The sequence below is a fragment of the Gallinula chloropus genome (genome assembly GCF_964237585.1).
Source record: "Gallinula chloropus genome assembly, chromosome: 3".
NCBI classification, from domain to species: Eukaryota; Metazoa; Chordata; class Aves; order Gruiformes; family Rallidae; genus Gallinula; species Gallinula chloropus.
Genome location: NC_140087.1, coordinates 31,039,643 through 31,060,063, shown reverse-complemented (window position 1 = coordinate 31,060,063; position 20,421 = coordinate 31,039,643). Strand labels below are relative to the sequence as shown.

Below are 20,421 nucleotides of genomic sequence, written 5' to 3'. Positions count from 1 at the left end.
ACGGAGGGGAAGGCAGAAAGGGTAGAGGGGCTCGTTTTGTGTGTGTGTCGGGGTTTTAAAAAACTTTTATTCAGCTCTCCGGTTAGAGAAGGACAGCCCTGGCTTTGGAGAAGTCCCCCCCTCCCTCCTGTTGGTCTTCACTGGCTTCCTGTTGGCTGTTTCTGTGGATGGTGAATGACATTGTCTGACTATAAATTCCCCTTGCAAGTTACATTTTAAATTTTCTTTTGCTTAAACATCCCCCACCCAACCCCCTAACCTTCCCCAAACAAGCAACCTGCAGCTTCTGCAGCTGCAGAGCTGTGCCGGGTGGTAGACAAAGTGCAATGAACTTTGCTGATCCTTATAGCTTATCTTTACAAAGCCAAGGATGAAAGTGTGTTCTAGTTAAGTGTAGAAGAAGGGAGTATCTTTCATGGAGTAGGAATTTATGGTTATCTGAGAATTTCTTCTTTATGTTTCTTCCTCCTTTGAAAGTGGTTTGCTGGCTTTGATGTGAATTTAAAGGAGGTGCCTGAGGATATTGCTTAGAGGGATCAAACTCTTGTGCTAAAGATATAGTAGAAAACTTGTAACAATTTCATATTCCAAAGGATACACAATTTATTATTGTGTGAACAGCTCAGTATCTCCAATAGTTGAACATCAGTTTTATGATTCTGCTATATTGTTCTGAGACAAAAAAAAAAAAAAAGCAGAATTTTAGCATTTTGTCATGGCAAAATTGACTTGCCATTGTGTTAAATGGAACTGCTTTGACCTGATGGCAAAGGTTTTGTTAATGCTGTAAACTAAGCAGTGCTAACAGTAACTTGCTCCACATCCTTCCCACCTGAAGATGACTAGTTTGTGAATGTTACTTTTGTGATTCATAAATCAGTCTTAATTGTGTATATACTGACACACTTAAACATAAATAAAATATTTGCCCTTTATTGACTGTAGTGTAGTGTGTGTTGTAAGAAAACTACAGGAGTGTTGGCATTGCATTTTTTTTTCATCTCTCTTGTAAGAGAATAGCTTAAGTTATGTAAGTCTATTTAGTACTGATAAAACCAGAAGTGGTTTGCAAAAATCTCTCAATAAGCACTTAGAATTGTCACGTTTTTCTCCTAAATTTTGTCTTCACAATTACCCTTTTTGTTGTAGTGAGATAAGAAGGCACTGCTGTGTTTATTACTCATTTTGGAAAAGCTGTGAGGTAAAGTGTCAGGGGAGAGCCAAATTCCTTAATTTAGCTGTACAGGCAAAGGAGGGAGTAAAACAAAATCCATGTGAAGTAATATACGCAACAGGTGGTGGTTGTGTCTCTGCAATTGCTTTGAGATGACTGCTGTCTTTCATGGTATTAAATGCATTTATTACATTTAGATGCAAAGTCACCTCATCCTAACAGAGAGGAAAATGAAAGATGAAAATGCTTTAACCACTTCTTATAGTAGTAGAGGGTAAGACTAAAATTTTGATTGTCATGAAACTTTCATTCGGGCCCATTAATCAAGTTTAAAATTGGCCTCTTTAGTAGATTTAAAAAAACAAAAAAAACAAACCTCACTCTGGAGTTGTTCATCTTTCCATAATACCTTTCAGCAATTACTGCAAAGGGAGGAGGGTAGAGCTAAGCGGTAGCTTTCTGAAAGGAATTTAGAAAATCTCTTTGGTAATTTATTTGCACCGTTGGGAACACTTCACTTAGTTTTGTGTGTTTCTAGAACAGTACACTAATGCATGAAATCTGTATGGGCATATAACAATGACAACAAAAGAACTGTTCAAAATTGCATCCATAAACTGCAAGCAATGAGTTTGGTCTAGTTATAGGCAGAAATTGGAGAGGAGAAAGAGGACTTCACTTGAGTGGGAAGTGATCAAAAGTAATTGGCTATTTCTGCCATTTTATAATGTGACACAGACTGACAGAACCAAGTGGGTTTGAAATGTTAATTGGAAATACTGATTTATATTAATAAAGCATAATAAATACGCATATTTTGAGATATCCGATAGGCAAACTGGGCAAAGTGTTATCTGGAAGTCAACTTTAACCATCTTGTATGTATATTTTGGGTAATTTGTGAACAGGTGTTTTTTTTCCCCTAAGTGACACCGATTCATTTCAGTCTGTTTTCATGTATGACTTGGAAATTAATCTCTAACCCAGCACCCAATTTTCAATGTAACTTTATTTATGTAAAATTTGCTTTTATCCTGAAGATTTTATGAAAATATATTCTCAAACTTGTCTGTCTTTATAATAAGATAGATTCTTTTTTAAAAATAAATGAAAAATTGAATATTCCCAGCATGCTGGGAAGTAGAATTTTCTTTTTAAATCAATTTATACAAGACAGTTTTGAAAATGGCCTTATTAGAAGATGTTGTGATTGTTTAATCAGAAAATTAACCTTGTTAGTTTGTGGATGGCAAAATTTTAATATTAAACCTCTAGCTGTAGTCAGAATAATTACAATCAAAACATGATGTTTGAAGTTTCCTTTTCCAGCAGTTCAGCCCATACACAATGAATTCCTGTTGATTCCCATTGTCCTGCAGAACACCTTAGCCACTAACAGATCCAATAGCAAGTTTGGGGACTAAAGTTTCCTGGTGATTTCTTAGGGAGATAAATTAAGTGTGGAAACTTTCTAGCTGCACATTCTTCCCTGTATTTCATGTTGGATGTCACCTTGATTCTGGTTGCAGCAAATAATAAACTATGCTGCTGCATCATATTTTCAGAATTTATTACATTTTTTATGCATTTATACACCCATGAATATTATTTTGTCTTGGGAAGAAATGTTACAGATTTGGGTTATCTTGTTGTGTTTGTTTTTAGTGCACTGGGATTTGCAGAAATTATTGAATAGCCCATTGAGTCCAGCCAGTGTACCAAGTCCTGTGTAAAGAAGGACCCACTAGTTTCCATAACATCCTAGAGGTAAAAAAAGATGTAGTTCACTTGCAATAGATCACGTGCTTATTGCTCAGATTTCTTTTTTAGTTTATCAGTGTAGAAGAGGTGCAGGATAAAAGGAGAGATCGAATAAGGCACATGAAAAGCAGCAGCAAAAGGAAGCGATCACTGCACAAATCACAGAATGGGAGGGGTTGGAAGTGACCTCAAGAGATCATCAAGTCCAATCCCTTGACAGTGTAGCTGAACCTGTGAATGTAACCCAGAAAAGTCAAAGTTAAGATGTCTGTTTTGGCTAGATGTGGGTTTGGATGTTGTGGAAGCCACCAAAGCTCATGGGCTACTGGAGAAATTTTCCTGTTGTGTTCTGGTTTTAGTCCCTACTTGCTCATAGTAACCTGTGACTCAGTTTATTAAAGCAGGCCTGTGAAAAAAGTTAATGTCACTTCATCATCTTGCCAACCTATTTAAATTTTCAACCCGTCTTTCTCCATCGCACCTCCCACCCCTCCGCCCCCCCTTCCCCCAGTTGCTCTGTAGAAGCACAGGAAGACTTGAGTAGACAAAGGTTCATGTGTCCTTATCTTTGCTATGCCAACCCTTAAGAGCTCTTAGGTGCTTTGCAAACAAGGAGAAATCCCTGCCCTGGGTAGTGCCCGTCTACCCCTGTGTGCAGTGGGGCAAGTCACTCCGGGCAGTTAGTGTGAGCGGTCAGCGCTTCAAGGCTTACTGAAGGCTTTCTCTTGGTTTCAATAGAGATGCTTTTTAACGTATATTTTGGGGAAGGGGGTGGTGGGGGAATGGGGTTGCAGTGGTAGCAGCATTTGCCAGGGTTGAAATAAGAAACACATTAGGAAATCAAAGAGGACAAGAGCAGAACAGGAGCAAGTGACTTCAATAGTTGGCCAATTTCATAGGACATGGTGAGGTATAAAAGTACTGAATGTTGTTCTGTTGTTTCAGAATCAGGTTCCAGCGAGGCAAAGCTAGTAATTTGGGAAAAAAATCAAAACACTCACCCCCTTCCCTGCCCCAGTAACAGCAATGACCTTATGTTGTTGATCTTCTAAAGAACGCCTATTGCTATTAAAGCCAAAGGTCTTGAGTTGGTATTACTCTTAAGTGTCGTAAATATACTTTTAACTTCTGTGTAGCATTTGAGGTGAAATTAAAGCTTCCTTTTCTTGCAGTTAAGTGGAAAGGGATCAAAACAATTAATAACGTGAATGGGAGAAATACCCAAAACCTAGATTATTTAGGCTGAGTGATAACATACTAAGGCTTCTTCTGTTTACTGCCTCTTATTTTCTTAACGCTTTGTTGTTATTGGATCAATAATCAGTATAAACTGCATAGTACTCAAAAACCATTAAAAATCTTAATCTTTTCAGAGATTCAAAAGTGCCACATCTGCGTTACTAATTGTACCTCTGTACTAGTTGTGCTAAATTAATTGCTTTGTTACAGGTGTGATTAGTGATCAAAATTGTGAATGGCTGCTGGCAAAACATAGAACACTATTTACTTAAGTATTAAAGCATGCACATTCCCTGCCAAAAGTGTGACAACCGTATCAACTTTCCTAGCATGGTGTCACTGTGTGTGATTGGCTTCAAATTTCCTACAACATTGGAGGATGCAGAGATCTGCTGTTATAAATGAGTGAAATGCTAATTCCCATTGACTTTTGCACCTGGCTTCATTCAAACCTATTTAAAACCTTTTTGGACCTGTATTTGCATCTTAAAAGCACTCATTTTAAAATGTAGGTTTGTATGACAAATGTAGGTTTCAGAAGTTCCAGCTATAAAGGGTTTCCTTATGTTGATTATTGCTGCTGAACAGGGAGCTTTTTTCTTCAGCTATGCTTTGAAATGTTTTTATTTAATCAGTTTTGAGATCATAGAGTATCCTGAGTTGGAAGGGACCCACAAGGATCATCAAGTCCAACTCCTGGCCCCGCACAGGGACAGCCAAGACAGAGCACATGACTGAGTGCGTCGTCCAGATGCTTCTTGAGCTCAGCCAAGCTTGAGGCTGTGACCACTTACCTGGGGAACCTGTTCCAGTACCTGACAACCCTCTCCATAGAGAACCTCTTCCTAACATCCAACCTAAACCTCCACTGTCTCAGCTTCATGCTGTTCCCTTGGGTTCTATCACTGGTCGCTAGAGAGGAGATCAGCGCCTGTCCCTTTGCTCCCCCTCATAAAGAAGCCACCTGACCGTGATGAGGTCTCCCCTCAGTCTCCTTTTCTCCAGGCTGAACAAACCAAGGGACTTCAGCCTCTCCTTGTAAGACTTCCCCTCCACACCCTTCACCATCCTCATTGCCCTCCTCTGGACACTCTGCAATAGTTTTGTGTTCCTCCAGTACTGTGGTGCCCAAAAACACACACAGCACTCAAGGTGAGTCTGCATCAGTGCAGTGCAGAGTGAGACAAACCCCTCCCTGGACTGGCTGGCAGTGCCAACTTGATGCACCCCAGGATGTAGTTGGCCCTCCTGGCTGCCTGGACATACTGCTGGCTCATGTTTAACTTGCTGTTGACCAAGACCTCTAAATCTCTCTCAGCATGGCTGGCCTCCAGCATCTGATTCCCCCAGTCTGTATGTGCAGCCAGGGTTACCCCTTCACAGGTGCGGGATCCAGAACTTGCCCTTGTTAAACTTCATGCTCTGGGTGGTTTCCCAGCTCTCCACTCTGTCCAGGTCTCTCTGTAAGGCTTCTCCACCTTCAGTGGAGTCAACAGCTCCTCCCAATTTGGTGTCATCTACACTACTCCTTTCTGTTATGTCATAAGTGGTTGTGTTTGTTTTTTCTTCTCTAAGCACACATCAATACAGTAATATAATACATAACTGACATACAGTGTTACTGACAAAAATGAGACAACTTACTATAAAGAGTCCAAAAGACACAGCTGAATGTTGTACGAGTAGTGTGCAGCACAGAGCCAGTGCTTGCCATCTATCCAGAAGGGCTTGAGAAAGGGTGAACGTCGCTATGGTGATCACTGGGGATGAGAGAGCACAGTTCAGAAAGCTGAAGTCATGTCCAAGTGAAGGTGTTCAAAAGGGCATTTAGCCTTGCAGGTTAGAAGTAAAAACAGAAATGGGCAAGCCAATAAATGACTTCTAGGAGCAGGTAGGCATGTTTGAGTAGGAATGGACTCTTCAACATGGTATAGAGGCCGTGGAGGTGAGATGAGATACGATAGAAATCTGCAAAACTGCGAATGGTGCAGAGAAGATTGACAGACATTGCTGCTTTTTTTTTGTTTGTTTTCTTCACAATTTCTTCCAAACTGAAAGTGAGAGGGAGGCAATGTAACTGAAGTCTACAACCCAAAGTGGCTCCATGCCTAAGAGCCGCCTGAGGACTCCCTTAGGGTTAAAGTTTATGTGGGTCAGAATGGCTGGATAAATCTGTAAGAGGGGGACCTTTTGAGTGTTGCTAAACATGTAGGAATTGCTGAAATAATCTGAGCTGAAAATAGGAGGCGGCCATGGGGTTGTTGGGAGGGAATATTTTATGTACTGGCATACTGGTGTTGATGGCTGATCTTGCAAATGGAAGTGGTGGCTGGTAGAAAAGTGACTGCTTAACCTATTTTTTAAGTAAGGATGAGTTACTCTGGAAATAACATGTTTGGAATAAATGCCCTTGCATAGCTTAAACAAAAAAGTACTGATGGAAAAATGTTCAAAAAATGTGATATGGCTTTGTTTTCATGCTGTCTTCCCAGGAATCTCGTGATCACGTTCTTTTGGATATGCCTGTTGCTAGAGAGCAGTTGAATTGCTACCGAGCTGCAGCTGAAGCTGCTCAAAGTGAACTTGCAGCACTTTCAGTGAAGTATGATTGTGCCCAGTCAGAGGTACACTTAAAAATACTTTCAAATCCTTCTCCATACCTGAGGGTTCTCTACAGTCCCTTTCTGCAGAAAATAGAAAGCTTGTCAAAAGTCCAAAACTTCTTGCTTTTGATACAGAACTTTTGTTGTAACATTCTTCTTTTTAGAATTTCAATGTGATTTTTACTCTGCTTGCTTTTCTGTTGAAGAACTGATTATGAGTTTATAATTGAAAAATTTGAAACAGCCTAGCTTTTTATCATCATCTAAATGCAGTCTTTTAAAATCAAACCTAAAAGTTAATTGTTGTCATATAAAAAATTCTGATAGCCTGTTGTTGCTGGTGAGATAAGATATAACTGATCTCTTTGCTCAAGCAATGGGTGATAGGATGAGGGGGAATGGCCTCAAGCTGCACCAGAACAGGTTCAGATTAGACATTAGGAACAAATTCTTCATTGAAAGGGTTATCAGGCATTGGAACAGGCTGCTCAGGAGGCGGTTGAGTCACTGTACCCATTAAAAGACGAGTAGATGAGGTGCTTAGGGATGTGGTTTAGTAGAGGACAGGTATGGTTGGACATGATGACCTCAGAGGTATTTTCCAACCTAGTGATTCTGCCCATCCTCACCCATATCTCTATTTTACTAAAGTTACAGCTCCCCAGATTTTCTCTGCTTTCATCACTGGTGAAGAAGTGTTTGAGCTGAAGAAGTTCATTCTCACTAGAGCACTGAATAACATCAGATGCATCCCTTTCTGCTGTTCCCGCTGTGTGGGTGGTATTTCTTAGGAGACAGGATTTATTAGAGGATAATTTTTAGAGTTTCTGTATTTTCACATGTTGATTTGGGTTTTTTAAACGTATGACTGAATAAGGTTGATTTGATCAAATTCAGCAATGCCACAAGTGGTCACTTTTAGAGTGAAGTTGAATTTGCCTTTAGGAGGCATGGAATGCTTACATTTATATACATTCATAAATACTCAAAGTTCAACAGAAACCTGTGAACATTTATCCAGCAGTTTAAACATCTGTATATTTTGCAAATATGTATTTCTGTCGCCCATGGTAAAGCACTTTGTACTTACACAGCACTGGAACATTAAAAAAGGCTCTTTCATCGAAAGGAAATTTCTTTAATTGTGGATAGCTGAGTATGGGAATCAAGCAAGAACATGTAATATGATAGGAGAATGGATTGTTAATACAGTATCGAGCCAGAACTACAGTGATAAATGTCCACTGGCTGAACTGGAATTTGATCAGTTGATCCTGAAATTATTGCAGAGGTCCCAGACATTTAATGTCTGCCCAGGATTAGTACTTTAAATTTAAATTTTAAAAAGCTGCACATAATCTCATGTTCTCTTAGAAAGAATTTAGTATTGGAAATGTTGAATGGCTTTATTGCCAGCATGACTGACTGATTTATACATTCTCTCAGCACTGTGCTTGCAGGATGGTCAAGAAAGCAGCTGTTCATGCTCTTGTTAATAAAGACCTTCATGACCCAGCTGAGGTCAGAGCTCTGTTCTGCTGAGAGCTCTGTAACTCATGATATGGGATTATTCTTGCTGTCTTTTTTTTTTTTTTTTTTTTTTTTTTGCTATTGGAACTGACCACAGAGACAATGGGCAGAGGAAAAAATATCATATTTTGCAGACGGGGAGGTGAACCACAGAGAAATTTTAAGGTTGTGAACACTTTAACCTACCATAGCTTGGTCCAGTGGCCAAGCAAAGCAATCCTATTGTTCCCTTAGCTGCTCATTTCCTTCCCCACACTGCCCCATCCCTTGTGTTGGCACAGATGTATGTGTAGTATTATGGTGCATTGTGTTGGGCAACTGATGCAACTGAAAAATAAAAGCTCTACTTCTGTTTTTTTTTCAGTTGGATCAGTTTCCTGATTTTATTTCACCTTGCAGCCCAGTAAGTGCTTCTGCTAGCATGAAGAAGGTGGAGTATGATGGAATCGATGTCCCTGAGCTTGGGAGAAGGCAGAGCTGTTTTTCTCAAGATCAGTGCTGCTTTATGTCAGCAACGAAGTCTCTGATAAACCAGTGCTTGCAGGTGAAGCATAAGCACATCAGAGACTATGCTGCTGCAGAAGAGCGATCCTCCCACCTGACTCCTTCCTCGGTGTTTCCCTTTTCTCTCTGATATGGCCAGCTCCCCTTCATCCTCCCCTGTAGAAAGTGAATTATTTTCTGTCAGTTCTGAGAGTTAAGCTGTTTGTGGAGGAGTCAGACAAATACCAGAGCTGGTGCAAGGGAGAGGACAGGCGAAGTGGGACCTCTCTTTTGCAGGGCAGTTGCTGTTCAGTCAGCTTGCTGACCTCCTGGAATCCCAGGGAGTATTTTGGGCTTGGTCACACTGAAAGTCTCTGGCAGAGCCTTGAATTTCTTGACATCCTGAATTGCAACTTAATATTGTAAATATTTATTGCCTTAAAATGTTTGCCACGAGTTAAAAGCCCTAGCATGGGTCATAAAGAGCAGCTAATCTCTCTGCCTTAATTATTTGCCTGTTAATTTTATGTAGCAGGAGATAAATGCTTCATAATGCATCTTGCTGTTTATAATTGGAATTGTCAGGAAAGCTGAAACATGCCTTAACTCTTCTTATGGCAAAAATCCACATTAAATTACTTGTGCCTTTTAACAAAGTAAAACACACAAACTGTCTGATGTGTCTCCCTCAAGCTCAGTCTTTTGTAGAAGCCTGCAGTGGAAATAGTTCAATGAAAAATGGTATTTTTAGCTCAAAGAGGGGAAAGTAAAGAAAAACAACTGAACTCCATGAACTTTTGGGAAGCTCTAGCATCATCTCTGGAACAGGTCCTTGACATTTGGCACTGATGTTCCTCCTCCCACCCTTCCTTAAAAGGCTCTCTTGTGGTTTCTGTATAAATCCAGATACATTTCGTTGGGTTATCAGAACAAAAAATAACTATTTGCATAAACTGAGTTGAGCTTGCCTACAGTGCAACTCTCAGATTTCTTTGCCTCTGAATATGCTGCAAATCATCAAAAGGTTCCACCCTCATAAAACAGGATGCTTTGCTCTTACAGTTTCCCCACAGCTACAGATCATCTGTGGAACTGTGCACCAGAATTGGGAACAGGGAGGAGGCAGGCAAAAAAAAAAGGAGGAACTAGTGGTGTTAATGACTGTATTCTAATGCAGGTGTGTGTGGGAGGTGAGTTAAGGCTGTGGCAGCAGAATTTTGAGGTGGGCTTTTTCTATGTTCTAATTTTGTAACAAAACGTATTTTCCTGTAAGGGATTATCTTGAAAAGTTGTATTGTATTACACAACAACAGCTTTACAACCCACTTTCTTCCATTGCTTTTTCCTAGCTATATGAAAAAAAATAAAGTTGCAGTCTTGTAGTGTCAGAAGACTGACTCTCTTATTCCAAAGTGTGTTTCTGGTTCAAGTGCTAAGCTTGTAGTTCAGTCACATAGTTCAGCCTGGTAAAAAATATTCTTCCTTTTTTAATGAGGGTTTCTTCTTTTCTGTCGATAGCTTCTTCAACTCAGGTCCAAAATGGTCTCTAAAGAAGCCTCTTTTCAAGAGCTGAAGGCGGAAGCTGAAAGCTACAAGGAGAACAATGCTAGGCAGATGTCTCGCCTTCTGTCTTTGCAAACCCGGATTCAGGAAATGGAAGAAGAGGCAGGTGTGCTCGCCAGTTCTAAAACCAGGGCTGAACTGACAGCTCAGGTGGCATTCAAGGAAAATCTGGAGCTGAAAGAGGAGCTTCATGAGCAAAATGCCAAACTGAAGTAAGATTCATGTGAGATGAGAATATTATTTTGTTTGGGATGCCAGAATGTGCAGCTGTCAGTGCAGAAGAATGCATTGGTAGATGGACTTTGTTGCAGGCCTGAATTCTGTTGCAATGCCTTGCACAACTATTGACCCCGAATGTATGGAAGGTATTGACACTTGAATTTTGGTTTGATTTTTTTTTTTCAGCCCATAAATGGGGTTTTGAGAGTTTTCTCCTTCAAGAGGAGAAATGATGATTTGAGTCACTTGTTTGAACACAGTAGAAATGATAGGTGTGGCTTCCTCATGCAGGTATTTCCACATACGGTACCCAGGCAAACTTTGTGTCTTTTGTGGCACGCTTATGATGGGCAGTACTTGCGACTATGGTCTAGTGCCCTGGTCTATCCTTATCACATGGTGTCTCTTGCAGACATTTACCTGCCTCTTGACATGCTTCGTGGGCTGTGCAGTGGTGAGTGACTGTGCTGCACTCAGTCTCTTTTCCTCTCTTCCACATCACAGCTGTAACCAGAGCATTGTCAAGTGACTGGCTTCCCTTGTGTAAAGCTGTCTGTTAGGAGCAGTGTAATAAAGAAAACATGGTATAATTCCTAGTTACTTGCATCCTGAAGGGAGGAGTTAATGTTTCTTCAGCTTTCAGTAAGTTAGCTTTGTCTGACTTTTCTTCTGTGTTCTTCTGGAGATTGCTGTGGGGTTGGTTTTGTTTTGTTTTGTTTCTTTTCAAGCGGGCATACCAATTGCAGAAGACTGGTACCCTTAACTACCCTGTGCTCAGCGTAGTGTGTCAGAGCACAGGTCTGTCAGTTCTGCGTATCTGCTACGATGTCAGGTCTGTGGGATGGAGACGTTTCTTCATCGTTTGTCGTGGCTGATCACAGATAAAATTGGTGTGAAAATATTCTGAACTCTCAAATTCCAAAATCAGTGTCAGTCGTGTTATCCTAATAGACACTTTATAGACTTTTATAATGGATTTTCCCCCTACCATTATAAGGCTAATATTCATATCTCTTGTAATATTGTCTACTTAAGAGCAAGGTGAGTGTTTACTGGAGGTCTGTGCTTCCCAAATCAGTATTTTGCACAGCTCTTGTGGGCTTTCTGTATTAGAAGTGGATAATTGAGTTATTTTAAAATCTAGAGACATCCATTGTGGTGCACTTGTCTATTACAAGCTGATTTGCCAAAAGCCCTGCCTGGGGAGGGCTGATGTTGATTGTCAGAAATTTTAGATATGATCCCAGTATTAGTGAGGAGATACTGAAGCCAAGAAATGTATTGTGCAACATGGAAAATATTGCTGTGTCTGAGATAATGGCAGTTGAGATCCTTTAAAATGCTACTTCAGGGGCCAGAGGGAGAAAGCAAAAAAAAAAAAAAAAGAACAACCTGCTGTCCTGCTATTGTGATTCACTGCCAAAATAGTGTACACCATGCTATCCCATGGTTACAGTGACATGATCCATTTATTGTGGCATAAATCTGTGCTGTCACTCCCAGTGCTGCTCTGTTTTGCCTATGAGAATTGTGTCAGCACTTCTACTTGTGTTTCTGTGTGGTGATCAGGACCAGGGAACTGCTCCATCAGACAACTGAATAAAATAATAAGCTTGGTGTCCAGCTGTACCAACCCCAGGCCTGGTTTGCTGTTACCTTCCAGAGAAGGGACACAGGGAGGGTAATTCTGCTCTTTTGGAAAGAAGAAACATGTTGGATTGGGCATGAATTTGCAGCACATGCTTTCAAAGTTTTTTTTCTCATCCTCAGCTGATAGTTTCATATGCCGTAGTACTAGTCACTGTGTTAATTTAATGAACTTTATTTGCTAAACCTGGGCACCATAGTAGCACATGACTGGTTCTAATTAGCTATTCACTAAAGACTTAAACTGAAAACCAGTAATGAAAGGGAAGGTTGAGCCAGTAGGCATGAAATGCACATTTACATTCTATACCTACCTGTATAGTAAAAGAAGTTTAATGAATTTTGTGATTGGCTTTCAAAGCTTATGCTTCTATTGAACATGATGCTTTTCAACTCAACAGGTCTTTTGCCAAGGTATTTTTAGAGCCTGAACTGTGAAAAGCTGCTTTTCTTTTTTTTTTTTCTTTTTCATCCCCTTCTCTTTGCTCATTAGTTCTGAAGAGCTAGCAAAACTGTGAAGGAGCTCCATTCTACTTTTTTTTTTGTGGCTGATTGCCTATTTTCTAGGTGCTCACACCTTTATGGCCCTGCTGGAGGTAATTAGGTTATTCGTAGATTTGACAAGTATGTGCTTTGTTGCTTTGTACTTCAGATTGTTTATTTTTAGAAGCAGGCAAGGTTCTGTGTGTGGTGTGCCTCAGTTTTTCAGAGCCATAGAACAGTTTGCAGGGTTGGTGGTCAATCTCATACAATATTCTAACATCTAGGTGTGCATGTGCTTGTCTGGAGCCTCATCCTTTTCACGTCTGACATGTTCCTCCCTCCTCAGGACAGCAGTTTAGTGACTGTCTCCCAGCTTAAGTTTTGCTGGGCCTATAGAGGAGAGGAAGGTCCCCAGAGGTGATGAAGGTGTGAGGTGCTTGTTTTCCAAGGCCCAGTGCCTGCTGCAGAAGACAGAGCTCTTTTGGCTCACAGCCTGTGCTGTGCAGTAGTACGTGGACCTCTCCTTGTCCTGGCCAGAGCAGTAATTAATGTTTTCCCTTCCTCTCTTACTCTTCTGCTCTCTTCCACTTTGCAGCATTGAAAACAACTGTGCTGATCTCTCTGTAAGGTGACATGTTGAATTTTTTCATGGACCAGCTCTTTTGCTTTGTGATTTATAATCATTTAATGGACTGTATTTGTACTCAGTGTGCTTTTCTTATAGGAGCCTCATGTTGCTTTTTGGTTATGGAGGGATGCTCTGTTAGCTGTTCAGTTGCCAACCTAAGGGAAAGAATGTGGCCAGAAATGACTAGCATGCCCACCTTGAAAACTGAGAAGAATGCTATGGTCTGATAAGCAGAAGAGTTTCAGCAAAATATTTGCTCTAGACAGTTGTCTGGTGATATATGAGATCTTGTTTTATTCTAATGTTCAAATCTTTGTGAAGAACTTGCTTTAGAAGCTCAATAATTTTTGTCTCTTGTACTCGACCACTGAGTACCTCTCTCATGGGTGTTGTCTGAGAGGTATTGGAGTTGATACTTGGATTGCACTAATGGTCATATTGAGCTTTGTTTGGCTGGCTATTTTTGTTAATCTGTTTCTTTGTAGTTTTTCAGAAGTGATGCTTGGTGTTGCAGCATAGTGAGCAAGACTTGAATCTATGTGTTTGCTTACCTATACGGACTGTATCAGTGCTCGTTTGCTGGACTTGCCCTGGTCCCCAGCAACAGGAGGGATAGAACCCCGTTTATGCCAACAAGTTGAACTGCTATTTGGGTGGTTGTTCTTATGGAGAATTTCCAAACTGATAGGTGGTGTTAAGGCTGGCTAAGAGATGTTTTATGTGGTATATGTACCTGCACAGTAGTCGCAGAGTGGTGAAATTGATGACAGAATATGTTTCTATGAAGAGTGATCCCTTGATATTTAATTTTTTAATTGATCCCTTTCATGGCTAGTGTTATGCACAGCAAAGCGATGTCTCTCATCTCTGGTTCCACTGGTAAACTTCCCTGGGCAGGTACTCTGGATGTCCTATACTTCCCTTAGTCCACAGGGACTTCTCTTGCCCCAGTGTCTGTTGATTAGCACTGTCAGTTTTGTTACAGAGGTGATAAGAAGAGCTTCTAGCATATTTTTACTATAATTTGATTGCTCTCTCCCCCTTTTTCTAAGCTTTTGCTTGCAGCCTCCATTTCTAATATCTTTAGGGTGCTGTTTTTGTGGCACCTGGTTCTTGTGTTTTATTGAAATCTTGTGTTGAGAATGAGATAAGGATTGCAGAAGATTCTTTGAAGTGCTAACCACAAGCAAAGATGAAGAATTTTTACGCATAACCCAACAAGAAAAGTTGTATGTATTAACTAACTTAGAGAGTTATATGTAAATTTTAAAGTTAGTTTTGTGGTATGCAAAAGCTAGCAATAATCTTGACATGCCTTTTGCCTAGAATTCTGTTTCAGAGGACATTCATCCTGATGAGTGTATTTTTTTTTTCTGATTAGAAAATGTCTGCATGAGTGTGAAGAAAGTATGACTCAAGCTTCTAAAATCAGCAGAAAGTATGAAGAGCTCCTTACACAGCTATCTGGATTCTTGGATGTAAACATCAGAGAAGAAGAGGAACCACAGGAACATTTAATGTCAAAGGTGATTGTGTAGGCAAGCATATCTGTACAGCAATTTAATAGAAGAGTACTTGGTTGTCAAAAAAAATACAGCAGGTGATGAAGATAATCATTGAATTAGATCATGATTTGCAGACAGTGCTATTATTTAAGTCCTATTTTTTATATTGGGCTGATTTTCAAAGGTGATGAAGACTAACAGACCTCAGTGAACTCATTCTGCTCCTGACTGCACCAATATTTTATTAGCCTGTAGTTCCCAAGTACAGCCCTGATTAGATACCTGGTTGAAAGCTTTCCTGACTACATCAACAGTGGGAGTCACCACATGACTGAAACACCTTAAGTGGCATATCCTGAAACAACTGTTACTGTGCCCTGTAGCAAAATGCTGTAAATAACTGTGTGGTGGGTTTGAGACTTACTCATAAAATGTTATTATTTCTCTTCAGAACACTTCTGAAATTCCAGAAACCGAAGCTTAAGAAAGTTGTCAGTATACTCTTTCAACCTTTATCAATGGTTCTGAAGGGCAATTTATCCTAATTTCACGTATTTTTCTCATGTTCTGTCTAGTCTTTGATATCCCTATTTTTCACATGAGCATAAGAGGTGTATTTTGTAAAATTCTGTTTCATTACATTCATATTATAAGAGTTCTGGCTATATGCAATGACCTAATCTAGACGATCCTGCACTGGCAGGAGAGTTGGACTAGATGATTTTTTGAGATCCCCTCCAACCCCTAACATTCTGTGATTATCTAGATGCATATCACAGTGATTTCTTAAGGCACTTGCCTTCATAGTATTACAAGCACATTGAAATTGAAATAATACTTTAACAAACTTGTCTAGTTGTAATTAGTCAAAGATGGTGGCATTAAGCTGTGCCTCTTCCATGCTTTATGTTAAGGATATAACCAGAGTTTAAAACAAGTTTGTTTTGTTTTAACAGTAAATCTTGTTAGGAATCTAATTTGCATGGAAAACTGTGTGCTCAAGGAATACTTGGCAACTCTTTTTTTCTGCTTGGGGTCATGGAAGGTCCATTTAGCTTCTTTTCCCCATTGTGGCTTTATTTAAGACAGAATCAATCTGGCTTAGTCTTAACAAACACGTTGCCAATAGAATCAGGGTACATTTTTTACCTTGTGCGCTCTTTGAAGTGCCCACGTTCATCTATTCCACTTCTTGGAAATAGTGTTTTGTACCAAAGGAACCCTAGAATCTCCTGGAAATGGCTCCTTTTCCCAAGGTGTCGGCTGCTCAGAACAGCAGCCCACCAGGTACTTGACCCTGCCCTCAAATATGCTTATGAAATGTGTTACTAACTCAAGCCTCCCCAAGCTGAAAAAGTTTCAAGCAGTTTTCGGTTTCTTGTTCTGAATGAGACACAAATCTTAACAAGCTAAACCAAAATGGTCTGCTTTTCACATGAAGTTAGTTACATGATCTGTTTTCATTTTCTGACCTGCTTCATGTCAAGCCCAGATAGGCAGCGACAGTACCTCTACAGCTGTTGAACAGATCATAAATGTTGTGTGGGAGTAAATCTGAACCACACTACACTAAGGTGTGGGTTTCTGGTGGGAATATGGTTCTTGTTTTAATTGTCTTTCTACTCTTTTTAGAAAATAACAGTAGAGTGCAATATTAAATCTGACCTAGGGGTCACCAGAAACACCATGTCTTTATTAGGATGATTAGGAGCTGTTATACTGGGATGAATATATGTCATTAAGTGCTTTTAAAGAACCAAACTAATATTTGCGTTATTTCTCTAGTTGTCTGAAATCTGTAAAGAAAATCTGATACTAAAAGACCAGCTCACTGGTCTTCAAGAAGCTATCAATGTCCATGAGAAGGAGTCCAAAGCCAGTAGAGAAACTATCATGAGGCTTGTTTCAGAAGTGACCAAGGAGCAGGGAAAGGCAGCAGGGTACTATCAAGACATGGAAAAAATTAGTAAGGTATGTAATTGCATGATGTGTATGTTTGTCTAGTTTTCAAATGTTTTCTCAAAATTTCCAATTAATTTTAGCAGAAGTTGAATGATTAAAAAAAATGTTTCTGAAAGACTTCTGGTGATTAGGGCTTTCCTAAAAAGGACATATTTTCTAAGGTTTTTTCTCAACTTTTTGAAAGCCTCAGGATATACAGAAATTAATAATGTTGTGTATAAAAATCTGATTTAGATTTGATATCTTCCAATGATGGCTGCAAATTTATATTTTTACTGCTTTCATACTTGCTGTGCTTGCACAAACACCTAAAACCCCAGATGTTTATATAGTTAGTATCTGAGGCATAAGTATGGAACAATGAACAAATGCTATTTTAAATAATATTTAATTGATATTGCAAGTTTTCTGAGGATTCTTCTACTCGTGTTTTTAAGTAATCTTAATGAGAAATTGAAAGGAATTGATAGGGTGCTATTTTATCCTTTCTCTTAAGGAACTAGAAGTAGAGAGTCGTGGCTTCCAGATGCTCTAGATTATCATGTTTCATTGTATTATGAACTTGTATTTTATAACTGTAAATACTCTTTTGGGCTTATACCCAAAAAGTTGTAGGCAGTAAGTTCACCTAGGTATGATCTGGAAAGGAAAAGGATGTGGTTTAAGGTTGTAATTGCTCCAGAAGAACTCACCATTAAGAGTTTTAGTACATTGCAAAAGATGGATGAAGGAAATGAGCCTCTGTAGCAGCTTTTCTTATTGCTTTGTACTTTCAGTGATGACTGTGGAAATGGAGCACTTCACTAAAACTATAGTGAAAATTTCCCCCAGATACTGATGGCCAGAACTTACAAAAATAAAAAACTTAGACTGCCAAATATGCTGTAGGAATTTGTAGGAATCCTTAACATAAAGGCAACCTTAAGTTTTCCAATGTAAGATAACATTTTCCCCACCCCCCAACATTACTTTTTCCTGATCAGAAAACCACCACCATACACTTTAAAGGATGTAGTGTTCTGGTTTGGTTGTGTACAAAATACTTAGGAGATGAGAAATAGCTGACAGTGTGCTCTGGAGAAGAAAGAATTTGTTGCAGGGAGGATAAGCACTACAAAGGTCATAAATTTTACTTACTGCCATAAATACTTCTTACCAAGCTGTGTAGAATTTTCTAAGACTCAAGTGGGACTGAGAGAGAACCTGCACCAAAAGCTTAAAGAGGTCCTTTCTGAGAACATTTTGGTTTTGTACTTCACTTCAAACACAGGTGTGTGAGTAAGCAGCCTGGAGTTTGCTTGCTAAATACGCCAGAATAAGGAGAGGTTTTAAAATGAGAGCTTTGTTTGCAACTTGTTTTTCAAGTTTCCTCTGAGTGTCAAAAACATTTCCAAAGTTGAGCTAGTTGTAAGGAAAATATTTCCTGTCTTTATTGTGCATATGCCGAATATGTTTCTTAAGGCATTTTACAGAACTGTCTTGCTAAATCGTTAGTATTGCTTTTCAAATGAACTGTGTGCCCTCGGGGCTTATCTAGGAGCTGCAGGTTCCTCCAGTGCTCTTTCAGTGTAGCTACTTAGGTTTGCAGATACCGAGTGAATCTTTTGAAAAGGTTTTGTATTTACAAAAGCATATTAAGAAATTCAATATTGGAAAAAAATTAAGTAAAAACCTCCAAACTGCTTTAAATCCACATATCTAGAGGAGGATGTGTGGTGTCCCCTGTTCCCCTGATGGATGTCTTATTAGGAAAGGCATCAGTTGTATAAAGTTGGTTTGACTGTCATATACTTTGCTGCACCATTGAGGCACACAAAGAGAGTTGTACATGTGATGTTCCCTTGTGCAGGCAAAGAGCAGAAATCCATACTGTAGCCCTGCCAAAAGAGACAAATGCACCTGACTGTGTTTCTGGACTGATTTCTGAGCTTTAATTAATGGAGTTGCCTGTCGCAGAGTTTGTGCAGCACAGAATGAGTGCAAGTGACTCAAGCATTAGCAAGTGAATGATAATTCTGTCTGTTCACCTCTCAGCCTCACTGGGTCACAACAGCCAACAGCAGAAACTAAGAGAGTCTCAAGACTAGTGTAAAGTAACAAAAGCAAGCCACCAAGCTGCTTTTGTTGTAACATATTACTGTTCTTTTAAAATTTTGAACTTATTGCTATTCTGAATATTGCAAGAGCTTGCTCCTGGAATTCTGCAAATGTTGTGTGTACCTTTTTTCTGGCAGTGCTTTATATCACATTGGCATTTGATGGAAAATAACTCTTAAATACTGCCCAGGTTTCTAGACTGAGAATGAGAACAGCTGTTACTTCTTTCTGTATGACCAGACAGTGAATACTGATTATGATCATAATTACAGGATTATAACATTCTTTGAGAATGTCTGTAGGTCCTTAAAAATGTCTTATTTGCTCTAACCAAGCTTCTTTCTAGTATTTGATAAATTTCTATATGGTATTTATTTAAGGTATAGAAGGGATACCACTTCTAGTGTCACAGTCCCTAAATTTTCTAATACTGTTCAGTGCTCTGGCTGACTCTGCTGAAGCTAGCCACTGTAAATGCTCTCCATTCAAGAGAGGTTTCAATTAGAATTGTTCAGAATTTTAATGTTTTGAGTTTTACAGCTTTTCATTCTGTAAATTGCTTGGTTTTGGGTTTTCATGCTTTGTTTTTTTAATGTTCAGGCATCAACAGGTTTGCAGTTCCTTATTTTATACCTTGAGCTTTTGATTCAACTGTGTTTGTTTGCAGATGTTCACAATTTGAAACAAGATTGTAATTAGGTAAGCTCCCCAGTACTGGCAAGCTACATTTGCAGTGCCTCTCTGAAAGGGAAAATACACACTGCTGAAAACTGTAATTGAAAGAAACCACTCTCTATTCTTTGCTGTAATTACCATAATGTAATTCTAAGCACAGGTGGGAATTTTCTATTAATAGGACTTGTTTAGAATAAAAAAGAGAAAATGGCAAGGAATCATGCCAACACTTGTTTCCAAGAGAGTTCTACAATTACTTTAGAAAGGGGTAGTAACAAATAATTTCCTAAATGACAGGGTTTGTTTTGGTTTGTTTGCACTTATGTGTTTGCATGTTTTCCTTTTTGAAGCTATTTAAAAATTTTAGTATTTTTAGTATTGCATGTTTATTTTATTTACGAGGGTGCCTCCCAAGCTCCTTTTTTTTGGGTCCATCCTCACTGCTGATCTACATAAATGCCCCAGATTTACTACTTGATCATCACATTTCCCATTAATACAAATGACTTACTGTGCTACACAGCAAGCGCATGTAGACACTGAGAGACCCCTCAGTGGTCACCATATTCACATATGCTCCAGAAACAATTCTTCAACTCCAGTGTCACAGTCTCAGTTTTTATCAGTCCACTTACTGAGTCTCTACTAAACAACTGAAACTTCTAAAGGAGTCTGGTTGCTCTCTGTAAATGTGCCATCCTCTGACATAATTTTGGATTGGTCAGGCAGTTGTACCAGATGATCACTGTAGGACCCTTCCAGTGGAAATAGTCTATTCTGTTCTATTCTTTCCCCACCAGGGTATAGTACTTTGGCTTTATTTGTGTTATGCTATGTCACCATTTGTTTTCT

General features: G+C 39.4%; 1 protein-coding gene across 1 annotated transcript in view; it reads left to right on the top strand.

Annotated features, from left to right (window-relative positions):
* Positions 1 to 20,421, top strand: part of CCDC170 (coiled-coil domain containing 170) — a gene marked incomplete at both ends in the record, with an annotated part of 35,737 nt that overhangs the window by 391 nt on the left and 14,925 nt on the right. Inside the window, 5 exons of the mRNA XM_084261046.1 lie at positions 6,667 to 6,798; positions 8,672 to 8,851; positions 10,309 to 10,565; positions 14,712 to 14,856; positions 16,621 to 16,806. Coding sequence (XP_084117172.1) covers positions 6,667 to 6,798; positions 8,672 to 8,851; positions 10,309 to 10,565; positions 14,712 to 14,856; positions 16,621 to 16,806 — 900 coding nt within the window. The remainder of the gene's footprint in view (positions 1 to 6,666; positions 6,799 to 8,671; positions 8,852 to 10,308; positions 10,566 to 14,711; positions 14,857 to 16,620; positions 16,807 to 20,421) is intronic.